At 41.3% G+C, this 13,812-nt stretch overlaps 1 protein-coding gene across 1 annotated transcript in view; it reads left to right on the top strand.

Annotated features, from left to right (window-relative positions):
- hmcn1 (hemicentin 1) overlaps positions 1–13,812 on the top strand; it is a 77,901-nt gene that overhangs the window by 17,868 nt on the left and 46,221 nt on the right. The window contains exons 3-11 of the mRNA XM_070908312.1: positions 728–886; positions 969–1,091; positions 2,377–2,548; positions 3,330–3,436; positions 7,144–7,264; positions 7,389–7,652; positions 7,759–7,903; positions 8,202–8,323; positions 10,983–11,252. Coding sequence (XP_070764413.1) covers positions 728–886; positions 969–1,091; positions 2,377–2,548; positions 3,330–3,436; positions 7,144–7,264; positions 7,389–7,652; positions 7,759–7,903; positions 8,202–8,323; positions 10,983–11,252 — 1,483 coding nt within the window. The remainder of the gene's footprint in view (positions 1–727; positions 887–968; positions 1,092–2,376; positions 2,549–3,329; positions 3,437–7,143; positions 7,265–7,388; positions 7,653–7,758; positions 7,904–8,201; positions 8,324–10,982; positions 11,253–13,812) is intronic.

Here is a 13,812-nt window from a genome sequence, read left to right as displayed (position 1 = left end):
AAATATGTCTGTTGAAATGCTGCAGAGGACATTTGTCTTTGACCCCATCAACAAGACAAAGAGACAGAGAGAACAGTGGATGACAAAGACAGATTGAACACTCACATTCACAAATACTGTCGCACATTTTTAACAGTGTTTGTTGCTCCTGTCTGGCTGGAACAAGTTGTTTTTCCATCCCTTTGTCTATTTTAACAGCATGTCTTTAAAAGCTACAAAGTTCATTAGATATTGACTGTCTCCTGGGTGTCATTTTTACCACTAGACATTAAATCTTTTTCAAGACATAATATTGATGCTGTTAAAATACCAAGTATTCACTCAAATGCAATTTTATTTAAAGATTTAAACTAGGAGAGAAACCATGACAGAGTTTTGCAAGTTTGCAAGAGAATTGTTATGTGTTGGTTTGTGCACTAAATGACTTCCAGTTGTAATATTTAATATATCCCCGGGATCAAAGCACTGAATTGCCTTCTGTTGTCATTGTCATAGAGGTGGCAATTCAATTATATGTTTTAGCATTGAGGTCTGAATTACGTTGAGAGGTTGTTTCTAATATTCTGCCCCCCTCATGTCAAAGACAAAAAAATTGATACACCTCTCAAAGTAATGTAATGTATAACCTTAGAAATCAAATCAGAGAACGGTGTTGATGGCTCACAAACTCACACATATATATATGTACATGCACACCATTTGCTGATGATATCCCCCTCTTTCTCAGGGAGGTGGGGACTGTCCGGAGATGAGCATTGGTGCCATTAAGATTGCCTTGGAGATCTCCTTGCCAGGATCCTTTATTTACGTCTTCACAGACGCCCGTTCCAAAGATTACAAGCTGACCCATGAAGTCCTGCAGCTGATTCAGCAGAAACAGTCACAGGTTTGGACATTACTGCAGCATACAGTATATTGTACACAGGTTTAGAGGTAAAGAGATCACATTCTTCCATATGTGTGTGTAGGTGGTGTTTGTGCTGACAGGGGACTGTGATGATAGGACTCACATCGGCTACAAGGCTTACGAGGAGATCGCCTCCACCAGCTCTGGGCAGGTCTTCCATCTAGACAAGAAACAGGTCAATGAGGTAAGAGCATCACTGAACGGAAACTTGGAGCTGCACTTCTGTTCTCTCTGCTTCTTTGCAAGTCGTTTTCAAGTTTCAGAGTCAGAAGAAAAACTTTCTGGTTTGAAAAGACGTGCTTTGGTCACAGTATTCAAATCATTTCAGCTTGGCCTGGGTTCTATCCGTAAGATGTGTAAATTAAGGTTTTACAGCCTCGCTCTTGTCTTTTGCTGTGCCCATGTTCAAGTCTGGACTCCAGATCAAATGTGCAGGAAACATTTAATTGATTGATGCATAGCATGTCTCTTTTTAACCTTTCCAAGAAATGTAAATCAGCAGTCTTGGACTGGGCTGTGAGTCAAAGCCTGAAGTTTGAATAGTATTTCTGTTTTATTACTGGAAGATAAGAGTCCTTTCTTGGGGAGGAAGGGATTGGAAGGGAACATTGAAAAATGTTCTATGAAGACTGCATGAGAGACCTTCGCTCTTTGTACCTCTTTTTAGTAATACTCCCATTTCTCAATTAATCTTTTTTAATTTTTTACATTTGGTTATCAGCAGTGTCATTTTCACTAAAAAATATTTGCAGGATCACATGCAACTCTCCTTTTACAATCAGCCACCAGAGTAGATTTAAAAGGTAAATACGTGAATTAGAAATATAAGTTGTTTTGTTTGTTCGCAAGGCTTATTCTAAAGAATCAGATTTCAATTGATATATTGATGTACAACAATTCTTGTGGCTTTCAGGAGCAGATGGATGAAAATTCATGACAAGTCAAGAAATTTAACTTTTTTGTTGTATTTCAGTACATTTGAGTCAAATCATTTCTTTTTCTCAGTGCCCCAGCTTTACCCTGAGACACATTACTCTCACGTCACAAATGTCTGCTCCTTTACACATTCTGAGTTAAATAGCGTCTGCGTCTGGGTCTCACACAGTAGCTGTTGAGTTCTCCATAGGGACACGGGGGAAACAGGGGGGCAGGACATGGGGGAATGTGAGAAACTTCCTGATGAAAGCTTTGCACATGTTGAGGGGATGACCTTGTATGCAGCTGAGGGGGTAATTGTGTGTGTGTGTGTGTGTGTGTGTGTGTGTGTGTGTGTGTGTGTTAGGTGATAGATCATTCATGTTTAAAAATGAATTTAAATTTAATAATGTTATTTACATTTGTTGAACATTGAGGTCTTAAAATACAGTACCTTATCTAGCTTCTACACTATCATAGTGACAGAGTACATTCCCACAATATTAATGATGCGTAATTTCTGCATTCTTCACATTTCCTTCCCATCGCTGTAGGTTCTAAAATGGGTGGAGGAGGCGGTGCAGTCATCCAAGGTCCACCTGCTGTCCACTGATCACTTCAGTGGAGTCAGCAACACTTGGCAGATGCCCTTTGACCCCAGCCTCAAGGAAGTCACTGTGGCCCTCAGCGGCCCAGCACCTGACATCGAGATTAAAAACCCGCAGGGTATGATGAGTGTTACCAAACAGAAACAGGATTGTCAGTGTATATTTATTTTATGTGTATATTTATTGTGCATTTATTGGTTATACGGTCACCTTGAATAATAGGTGTGATTTATGTTCACTATCTATGAATATTAGGTGTTTTTGTCTGATTAAGAAAGTACGCTCACTCTGTAGCACATAACTGACATGAAGGAAGTTAGTCATTTGAGTTTGTCCAGTCATTGTAGGCCTTTTTTCACATGTGAAAGGAAAGACCACTAAACATTGCTGACTCAGCATTACAGAAATTACAGTAAATATTCTGTATTAATATACTATTAATAAACTGTGAAAGAAAATTAAACCCAGTGCAGCTACTGGATTTTAAAACGCAGAAAAGCTTTTAACGAAATAAAACTGTGTAATAAAAGTGTCAGTCTCTCTAAATCAAAGAGCAGAAGCTTTTTCCCGACTATTTTGGAACAAAGTCCCACAATCATGCAGGAAGAGGTTTGAAGAAGAGGAGGACATTTTACTTTAGAACACGAAGCTAACTGTAGAAGCTGAAGTATAGTACACAGACCAGAGTTTAAGTGAGTACACCAAAAAAACATAGCATTTTTTTATCTTTCATAGGACTGGATTGGACCATATCCTGCATCTTTATATTTTGACAACTAACATAAATATTTTATATGTAACCTGCAGCCATGTATCAAGAAGTGTTAAGAATTAATTTGCATCAGTCAAAGCTGCAGGAAAGGTGAATAATTGTCTCGCTGTTCATGTTTGGCCTCCAGGGAAGATCGTGGGAAAGAGTGATGGCCTGACTGAGCTCCTGCACATTCCCAACTCTGCCAGAGTTGTCAACATCAAGGACCCACAGCCTGGGATGTGGTCTATCAAGGTAAACAATTCATTCTTTACCTGGAAATGTGTGCAAAATTACAGGCTTTTCCCAACAATTCCCAGAGCTGAGCTGTCTTTTTAAAAGACTTACTGCAGATAGTTCAGCAGTATAACCTTGGAATGAGGTCGCACCTCACACCCCAGGAGGGAGCTGTGCCCTTGAGGAAGGGTTCTTAAGTTGAATTACTGCAGTAATATATCAGCATGTTGAGATAGAGTGATATGCAATCAATTTAACATGCATGACGTCTGGTGAAAGCATCTCGGAGCAAACAAAACATGATCAGAAACACACATTCAAGATGATTTTTAAGACAGTCCTGGTAGATGAAGATAAAGTGTGTTCAAGGCCGCTGCTGTCAAAACAACCTGCTACATTTTTGTTTGGGGCACCCTTGCTGTTGTGGTTCCCTTGCAGAATTGAAGCTGTTGGCACCCTGCTGTTGAGGTAATGCAAAAAAGGTCACACATTTGACTGCCCGTACTGTCAATTCCAGATGTTGGGGAAATGACAAGCATTTTTACCTGAGTGATTTGTTGGAGGGGCCTCGATTCAGCCCCTGTATTCTCTGTAGACTCCTGCTGGGACACTTTCCCCTCATCTCTACATAGCTGCGTTATGTGTTAGCGCCCATTTGATTTACAGGGGAAGAGATTGAATGAAAAACAGTGTCATCTCTGTGTTTCCTCTCAAAAAAAAGTGCAGTTGTGAGCAGATGACGAGGCATGTATGTTGAGTTTTTTTGTATGTTTACTGTAGGTTCTCTCTCTTAAGGATTGCATTTCTCATCATTTGTTTTGGCATTTCTTTGCTTTCTATTCGTGTACAGCATATGCCATTTGGTTTTCATCACTTGCAAAACCATGAAACTTCCCTGAATAGGACTATAGTGTCTCTTTCTTGTTGTGCCTCTTCTTCTTGTCATGCCTCTCTAATCCCTTCTCAGTAGGCAGTAATGACATTATGGGTCATTATGGGCATTATGGGAGAACCTTTGAGTTCAAAGTTTAAATCACATGCATTCATTCGTCTAGATGTAGAGTTAAACCAAAAAAGGATGAATGTACATTCAACTAGTAATGCATTTTAGTTTTTAACTGAGGTTGACTCAGTGTATAAGATGAAACAAGGCCTTTCCAGCTGTGTCTGCACTTAACCCACAGGTTAATCTCGTGCTGGGGTCTGTCACTAAACACCAATGTAAGGAGCCCTTTCCCTGTTCACACAGAAAAACTGACAGGAGCTCAGCATTTCTAACTGTAGCATTGCTGGCTGTCTTTTTCCTCCTGTGTGATAGAGACTAAAAAACACTCCCCAATATGTTGCCTTACCTCTGGCAGACCTTTTTCAACCTTTGATTGATTGTTTACGTCTGATTTTTTTTGGCTTCATAACACTCTCTTTTCTCTATTGGGGGTATTTGGGATTAAAATATGCTCAAAGGTGAATAGCTCTGCATTACTGTGTGTTCTGTTTAATATCAGTTTAAACATCCTATCAGGAGGCTTTGGTTGAGGTCTTTACTTTCAGACTTCAGCCAATTAATACAGTGACCTGTTCCATGGACGGTGCTCATAGAAGTGATGAGGGATATCAAACAGGCATACAAAAGAGAAACTGCCTCCTCCTGTCTTATGTCGGTCCTGTGTTTGCCTCTCGCTCTGCTCCCTGTCTCATCTTTCCTCATGAATCTCTTGCTGTCACTTATCTTCTTTTCTGATTCCTCATGCATCTTCTTCCTCCCAACACAATTACTCCTCTAATTCTCTCCCCCAGAGAAGCACAGGAGGATCTTCTGCTCTCTCTTGTTTTTCCCATTTCTCCTTTTGGACACAGCCTTTTCCAACCTCAGTCCCCCACGTCACTCCATCTGGCCTGCAGACTAAAAATATCTCCCTGTCATCGGTAGCCCTGTTTCCCAGGACATCGCGAGAAATGTGGATAAATACTTTAGGGGGATTTCACTGTTCTGCCATGCTGGGTTTCAGCAAGGCTAATGGCCTGTGACACCGCAGTGTAAGGCCCAGGCCATAGATTGTGTGTGAAAAGGAACTTGATCCTTTTTAATCTGCCTTTAATTGGATGTCGTGGTGGAGTGTAGAAGGTGGGATCACCCCACTATCACCCCCTGCTTTCTTCATTTAGCTTTAGCTACCTTACATTCATTTTGTGCTAAATTCATAGTACATTCTATTACTATTACTAAGTGCAATCTATTTGCAAATACTGTTTTGGCAATTAGTGTAGACGAAATGATGTAATTTTCTGTTTTGCACTAATAGGAGATGAGCAGGCTGACCAGGTGTGCACAGACAGATGTCAATCAAACAGGGACAGGATATGAGAACTTGCCAGACAGCAAGCAACAATAATTTCCCAACAATAGTTAACTCTTTAACCTTGCTCAGGATGTCTCTGGAGCCACTGTACCTCTTTCAGAATTTAAAAAAAAAATCTTTATTGGCTGGCAAAACACAAAACACACTTTGAGCAAACAGTGAGGATGTCAATGGTTTTCTCTTTGCATGTGTTCTAAAGAATCACATCTTTAGGTCTTAGCTGATTCAGCTGAGTGAGGGTGTATCCGAGACCTGTGCTGCTCAATCTGTCCGGGTGGGTGTGAAATTGGGAAACCAGAAGCTTTAATGACAGGGACTCTTCTTGTCTTTTTGTAAGAGCATGACCTTTAAAGGACCTCTCCCCTAATTACGGCCTCATTTACAACCAACTAAAGACCCGGGATGATTTCATGGCGGCCATTAGGGCAGGTTTGATGACCACGGCATGTATTGTTTTTAATGATGGCAGGCATTAGCATTTAAGGCTGTGCTGGATCCCCTTTGTCCTGGAGTTGCCTCATTCTTTGAGCAATTTCAGCTCTTGCTTTGTTGTCTGTCTGCCTATATGCACTGCACTATCCTGTTTGGTACTTCTCTTTTCACTGGGACTTTAAGTTTTTGCCAGTTTGAACTCAGTAATCGTAAAATACAGTGAATGCACACATTCTCTTTCATTTCAGGCAGTTGCAAATGACAGTTTATGTTTGCATGCCTCACTCTGCGTTGTGAGTCAATGTCTGTGACTCCTCCGAGGTGTTTTACCTAAGGTGAGGAGTTTCCACCTCTCACCAACCTATATTTCTTTCTAATTACTCTGTCTCTATCTTTGCAAGCTTCAAAAGAACTCCACATGATAAAGACCACATGAGCCATTAGCAACTCTTTGATTATAGTGGTCATGTTTGTTTAATTAAAGTGTGAATGTCAGACTGAATGGGTCATCTCTGAATTGGTGGATGTTTTATAAGATCAGGTGTGAGATATTTGACAGTCATCCTTGACTTACTTAGAGTGGCTTGTCTATACATGCAGGGATGGTTGGCATACAAAAGGCTGTTACACAACAGTCTGTCATTTAGACCACTCAGCACTGCCTTTGATGCCACAACTCTTCTTTCTTTTGTTTTCTTGAGTTATATAAATATATACATATATATATATATGAGTGTCAGCCAGGGTTAAAGATGTGACTTTGTTTTATGTGCTTGTATTATATTAGCACATTAAGACAAAACTTTGTCATGAAGATAAAGCTAGAAACACAGATGTAGTAACCAGTAGTTCTGAGTCACGTTACCAGACCTGCATCGGGAGTCCTAGACATACATTTCTGTAAATCTACATGTCCCCGTTTTTTTGATACAGACCTCTAGTGAAGGAAGACACTCAGTCCGTATCTCAGGTCTCAGCACCATTGACTTCCGAGCTGGATTTTCCAGAAAGCCCACCCTGGATCTCAAAAAGACCGCCAGTAGGCCAGTTCAAGGTCAGTGAGGTCAACCTTACGAAATTGTAAAAAAAAAAAAAAAAAAAAAAAGGATATCACAGCTGTTGTCTGTTTTCGCTTTCACCTGTACCAGTATACAGTATATGTTGTACCAACTTTCCAGGTATTCCCACCCACATCCTTCTGAACACCACCGGACTTTCACCTCCTGCTCGGGCTGACAGGCTAGAACTCCTGTCGATCACAGGCAAAGTGCTCAAAACTTTGCCCATCCGCTACTACCCTGAGCGCCAGCCATACAGCCTCTGGAACATCACAGAGTTCATTCCACCCAACGAGGCCTTCTTCCTGCGGGTGACAGGATATGACCTGGACGGTTTCCCGTTCCAGAGAGTCTCCAGCGTTTCCTTCTCCAGCATTATACCTGGTCAGTGATGCAGGTTGTCACCCAAGATGTGAGAGATTACTTAATAATTTGATTGATTATCTGCCTGACTGATTTTTTTTGCTGTTTTCCTTTATCGCTCTTTTAGTTGCCCCTAAGGTGCTGATGCCAGCCAAAACTCATGGTTACTACCTCCAGAGAGGGACTGTCATCTGCCAGGTAGAGAGCCTGATCCCCTTCACTCTCCGCTTCAGCAGGGATGGGAGGCGACTTGGGGTGGACCAACTCTTCAGGTGAGCAGGGCTGGGGAGGACTATGTGTGTCAGTTTAAGGGACTGTTATGTTTTTCACCATAAGGTCATTTTGTCCATGCCCCCATTTCCAACCTGTTTAAAGTCAGGAGATTAACACATTTTTATGACTATAGCTGAGGAGGTTAAAACTCCCATATTGTGTTTCCATCTCTACACTCCTGTGTGACTTAATCCGATTGGATCAAGGGATAAGTTCATAGCAGATCGAATGGATTCAGCTTTAATCTGAACAAATGGTGATCATAAAGGTATTGAATGTTCTTCCTTTTGATTCTAGTGAGTCCGACAATGCATCATGGGAAATAGCCCAGGTAACTCTGAAGGATGAGGGCCACTACGAGTGTATTGCTGTCAACAGCGCTGGGACAGGAAGAGCTCTCACCTTCCTGGATGTATCAGGCAAGCACACATACCAAGACTCATTCACCCCATCACAAGATGATAACAGGCAACTTATTCAGCTTATTTGGTGATGTACTTGTAATGCCATAATTCCATTAAAATCATAATTACAAGCAGAAACACAAAATGCAAAGGTCCTCTGAAATTAGTAACCATATTATTAAAAACAGCAACTAAAGCAATATGCATTTGCAGACTGTGAGACAAATTATATATTAAGACACTATTACAACATGTCAGAAAGCTTCGCTACATAGACAGCCGTGTTGACTTTTGTCAATGGACTGTAATACTGTAGGTTATGTTAACTAACAGTGTATGGTGAGCTACCCTTCATTACTGAGTGTAATGAGCCAGGACTGTCAGGCAGGAATGCTTAGGAGCTGGCAGGCATTACACTGTCAACAAGTGTAATTGGTGTGTGATGGATCGACTTTCAGGACACTAAGCAGTTTAAAGTCCAACTGAAATTAAATTGCATTTTTCTGTCTGCTACAGCACACATATCTGCTCTGTAAATCACTTGTCCTTTGTTCTCCTTTGAGGAAAACGTAAGCGTACCTGCAAACACACATACTGTATAAAGACACAAAATACCTTGAGTGAAATGGTGCAGCACACACACTCATACCCACCTACACTACTTACAGACATAAGGTTGGAATCCAAGCGCCAGTCAATGTGGGTTGAATTTTATAGGGTCCAAGGTCTCTTGCTGTGGATCCCATGCAGAGAACCTGCATGACGGCAATATTAATGTAGCTTTATGGAAAATTTGACCCTAACACCATGTTGTAATCCATACCTCACAGCAATGATGTCATGGGGTTTATGGTATGGTTTGTGTGCCTGATTGGTAAAGAAATGGACAGCAAATATGATGTAAGATGAGAAAACATGTGACGGTGTAAAGAAGTTCCAGGCTGTGCACCAAGAAAAACCAGTATAGTGATAGTTTAGGTGGCTAAACTGTGACTCAGGTGCGCTGTTTCAATACAGCAGTCACTGGTCACCACAATAATAAATGCATAACAATTTACGATATTACAGAGAAATTCCTAATCTATGTAATAAATTACTTGTGTGATGATTTTGTTATTATCATGATGTCAAAGCTTTGAACACAAACAAAACCAGTGGGATCACATAATGATTTATAGTCCCACCGCTGGCCAAAACAAAAATTAATTTTTGCCTATTCCAAAATCCTCTGTAGTGCATTTATTTTTCAATCCGAACAATTTCCATTATGAGACACCAGAGCTGACACCACATGAGTCCCGTTGCCGTCAGTAACGGACTCTTTGTCCAAATTCTGCTTTCCAAAAAACGTCCTGCTTTGTGAAATTCACTGGAGCCTCATCAACATGATGGATGCCAAGCAGAAGGGAAGAAGGTGGAGTGCGGAGAAAAAGAGAGTGAGAGGTAGTTGAAAGATGCTTTGTGAAACAGAAGGAGGAGAGAGGGAGCCAGGCAGGGATCTGTGTAATGTATGAGTATAAGTCATTACTGTAACTCACCCACCATGTTCACAGTTTAAAGGTGCAGAGGGGACTTTGTTTGTCCAACTTTTACCTCTTGTGACGTCTCTAAAATTAGGTGAAAATAATCCTCTTCAGCCACAACTCCAACCTTTGTTACTTGGCCAGTGATATTCTTAACAGGATGGCAGCATTTCACACTCGTACACAAAGAAACACACACATAATACCCACTCCGCTGCCAAATCTGTCATCCTAATCCCAAGGATCTGTGCTGAAATCCCCAGCATCCTCCTTCTATCAGAGCCAAAGCCTCTGCTACCTCTCCTTGCCCTCATCTTCTTTTTCTCTCCCTTTTCCCCTGACTTCCCATTTTCCCTGCTTAGCTCGGGCTCACCCATGAAAAAAATAATTCACGACACACTGAGTGTTTTCGACATGGTGACGAGAGAAAAGACAGAGCTAGTGGAGAGAGAGAAAGATGATAGGAAAAGGACAATCATTCTCATAGAGGGTGTTTCAAAAATTTCTCTTGCACAAAGATGAAATAAACTTTATGGAATACATTTATACAAAACTTCTTCTATTGAAAACGTAATCTTTTCAGGTGAATTTTAGTTTCCCTTGTTCTAAATCAGTGGTTCCCAACCTTTCTGGCTTTTGTCCCTTTTAAAGTGAAGCATTTTCTACTAGTGACCCCTTGTCACAAGTTAAATATATCCATGAATTGTGAGCAGTTCAACCAAAGATTGACGTTCCCTTCTCCGATTGTTTAATTTTAGGCTTAAGAGCTAAAACCATTCAGGACTTCATAATAAAAGAGAAAGTTAGAAAGAAAAGTAAACATTATTCGTGTAGCAAAAATGTATTTTTTACCCCCATGATCTCCCAACCCCTCAGATTTGCCTTGAAAACGGTTCTAAACTGGTCTAAATGAGAGGCTAGAGGCATTTCCACCTTGAGTTAAGGTTTTGGCATGAAGATAGATACATTTAGGGTAAAAAATAACTATAGACTTCTAAAAATCCGTATGGTCCGCAACATTGTTGGAAAATACTTCATGTCTCTACATACGTAAGTGTCAGCAGGAAAGTAAGCTTTGAATTCCTGTTCAGCTTTCTTTATGATGTAAAGTTCCTGGCAGTTGCCAACAACAATATGCCCTCATCCTGCAGAGCCGCCTCCAGCCATCACAGTGGAGGGTAATGTAACCGCGTCTCCTGGCTCCCGTGCTGTCCTCACCTGCCGCGTCATCAGCACAGTCAACTTCAACCTCACCTGGCTGAGAGGAGGTCACGATGCCCGTCTGGACCCGCGGGTGGACGTCTTGACCAACCTCTCGCTTCAGGTGTCCGCCGTGACCCCAGACCACTCGGGCTGGTATGAGTGCATCGCTATAAACGAAGGAGGGGTGACGGCAGAGCGAATCTCCCTCACTGTTGAAGGTGAGGAGTGTGTGTTTATACCTGCATGTGTTTAATATGACTCCGTGGTGTAATATCAGAAATGTGTGAGTGACATTGCAAAACAAGTTGTTGCCTGTGTTCAAATACATAGGAGCACACATCTGCTTCCAAAAGCTGGGGCTACCAGGCTTCATTCATTTTGTTGGTGGTTTCTATGTGTGTGCTTGCATGTGTTTGTGAAACTTTGTCTGTGGTATGTGTGAATGTTTCTTCTGCGTGATTTACACCGTTGGGGAACAGGACTCTTGGCAAACACAACCTCCTTCCCAAATACATAATCGTCTCCCAAGTGTCCCCGCCCTTCTTCTCTCCCCAGCTCCCTATAATTCACCCTAATGCTTTATGGAACGTGTGAAAATTATTTATGCCTGACTTTCAGGCAGCGCTAAAGTAGAGTTTTCCGTCTCCGGACAGCTCTCATGGTCCCGTTCCTAACACTTCACTGACACTGAATCAAGAACACTTTGTTGTACGGATGGAAGAGAGTATCGCTGGCTATCTGGCCAGCACCACAGAGCTTCGGCCCGGGCCTGGCCAGGAAATGGCGATGTAATACAGCCGTTAAAACCTGTCATTAGCAGATGATTTCAGCCAGAACCCCTTGAGGAGAATCCAGGAGGTATAGAGAGTTGAAAGACATGGGAGCAGCAAAGAATTTTGTTTTACATAATTCAATCCGTCCAAATGAACATCCAGTATTTACTTTGTTATACAACCATCAGTCCCAGAAGAAGTTAATTCAAAGGCCATATGCTGCTTACTGTAGCCTAAATTCCTTCTTGTATTTGTCCTGCCAGGCCTTGATGCTTTGAAGCAAAATCATTTTATTCTTTCTCTTTTAAGATAAAAAAAGAAATAGTTCCACTTCACCTTAAGCTGACTTTTTTTCTTGACCTAAATTTGAATTTTTGAAGTGTTCACTGTGATTTTAACTTGGAGGGTTGCAGTTGTCTTTGCAAGGTAAACCTCAATGACACAGATTGAAAAGTTGCAGGTTTAATACTAGTGCTGCAGACAGGTTTGGAGGGGAACTCTGTCATTTGGCTCGTCTCACTGAGTGATAAGTTGCACAGTTGAGCCTAAGGCATTATCCCTCGTATAACAGGATATTTTTCTCTTTTACATCTCCTCCACCTGCATGCCATTTTTCACATCATCCTGTGATAATTTTCTTATTATTTACTTTAACTGATTTCTTACTGCTTCTTCTTTTTCCATTTTTTGCGTCATCTCTTTCTCTCTCTAAAACAGCTGTCAGCAAGCCCTGGGGGTGTCCTAATTACCCCTTGATCAGTCTCATCCTACTTATTAGTCTCACTTTGAAGTGAGTCAAGTCTGCTGACATCTTACAACACTTGGACAAAGAACACAGTGGAGCTGAGTGCATGTCCATGCTAAGGCAACTAAGTTTGAAAATGCATCTTTTCTTTTCTCCGTTTTGGACGTAGTCCACACTAATCACAGTATATATATATATATATATATATATATATATATCACACAATACAGGTGTTGTCATTAAGATGCATTTGTGTTTGCTATCATAACATAGAAGAACAGATATATGAAATTTGAGAACAACAAAACTGTGAGTTTGTTTGTTTGAGAGCAGGAGGGGACAGAAAGAAGGCTGCACCAGCTGTCAGCAATCTTTGTGATGCACTTTTGTTGTTTAGTAAAGATATGTAGCTGTTTTCCTGCTGTTGTTGCAGTATAGAAGGAAAACTTTAAACAACATGAAAATGCTATTGTGGATGCACATTCTCTCTCTCTTTTCTCTCAAAATGAGCCAGCTTAATGTGGATGTAGGGTTAGTTGAGAGTATGAGATAGGTTGAGATAGCAGGAGGATGCATTGTGAGTGGGAGTGAATGCAGACGAGCGAGGGAAAGATGGAGCAGGTGATGAGGGGAGTGCTAAAGACAGGCTCCTTCCTGACACATTTAGGCTGCTGCTGAGTCAGGGCAGAAGAATGCATCTTCTCTCCCAGGAACCTCCTTGTTCCTGAACGCAGAGGTGTCCCTGCCGCCCTCAGGGCAGGGTGACCTCGCGAGTTGGAAGAAGCAAGTGAGGAGAGAGCCTGGCTGCAAACACAGAAAAGGGCCCTTCAGTTGCTCTGACACCCTTACTTTTTACCTTATCTGGGTCATACAGTCAGTACAGTACAGCCTTAGGCACCGCTAAGATTAAGATCAATACAGTGGCAAGTTGAGGTATTTCAGTGAGTTTCAAGTCAAGGTTGTAATATATCAAACATATTGCCTGTAAATGTATTGTCAACATCTGGTAAATGTGCTGTATTACTTTCAAAATGTGGCATCACTGATGATTTAAGTTGAAGCATCAGTACAAAAATCTATACATTCCTTCACACCTCCTGTACTTATGAGAGTCTGTTCAACTTTTTGAACTTGTGACTACTGGCCTTCTAACTAACCCAGTGACAGACAAAGTCATATATTGGTTTGTAGACGGCATGCACGGAATAACAAGTTTGCCTTGCTGTTTTGCTTCTGGCCATAGGACAATTAGATACCTCA

Source organism: Enoplosus armatus, chromosome 7 (assembly GCF_043641665.1).
Source record: "Enoplosus armatus isolate fEnoArm2 chromosome 7, fEnoArm2.hap1, whole genome shotgun sequence".
NCBI lineage: Eukaryota > Metazoa > Chordata > Actinopteri > Centrarchiformes > Enoplosidae > Enoplosus > Enoplosus armatus.
Note: the sequence above shows the minus strand (reverse complement) of the source record. Positions and strands in the feature narration are given on the sequence as shown.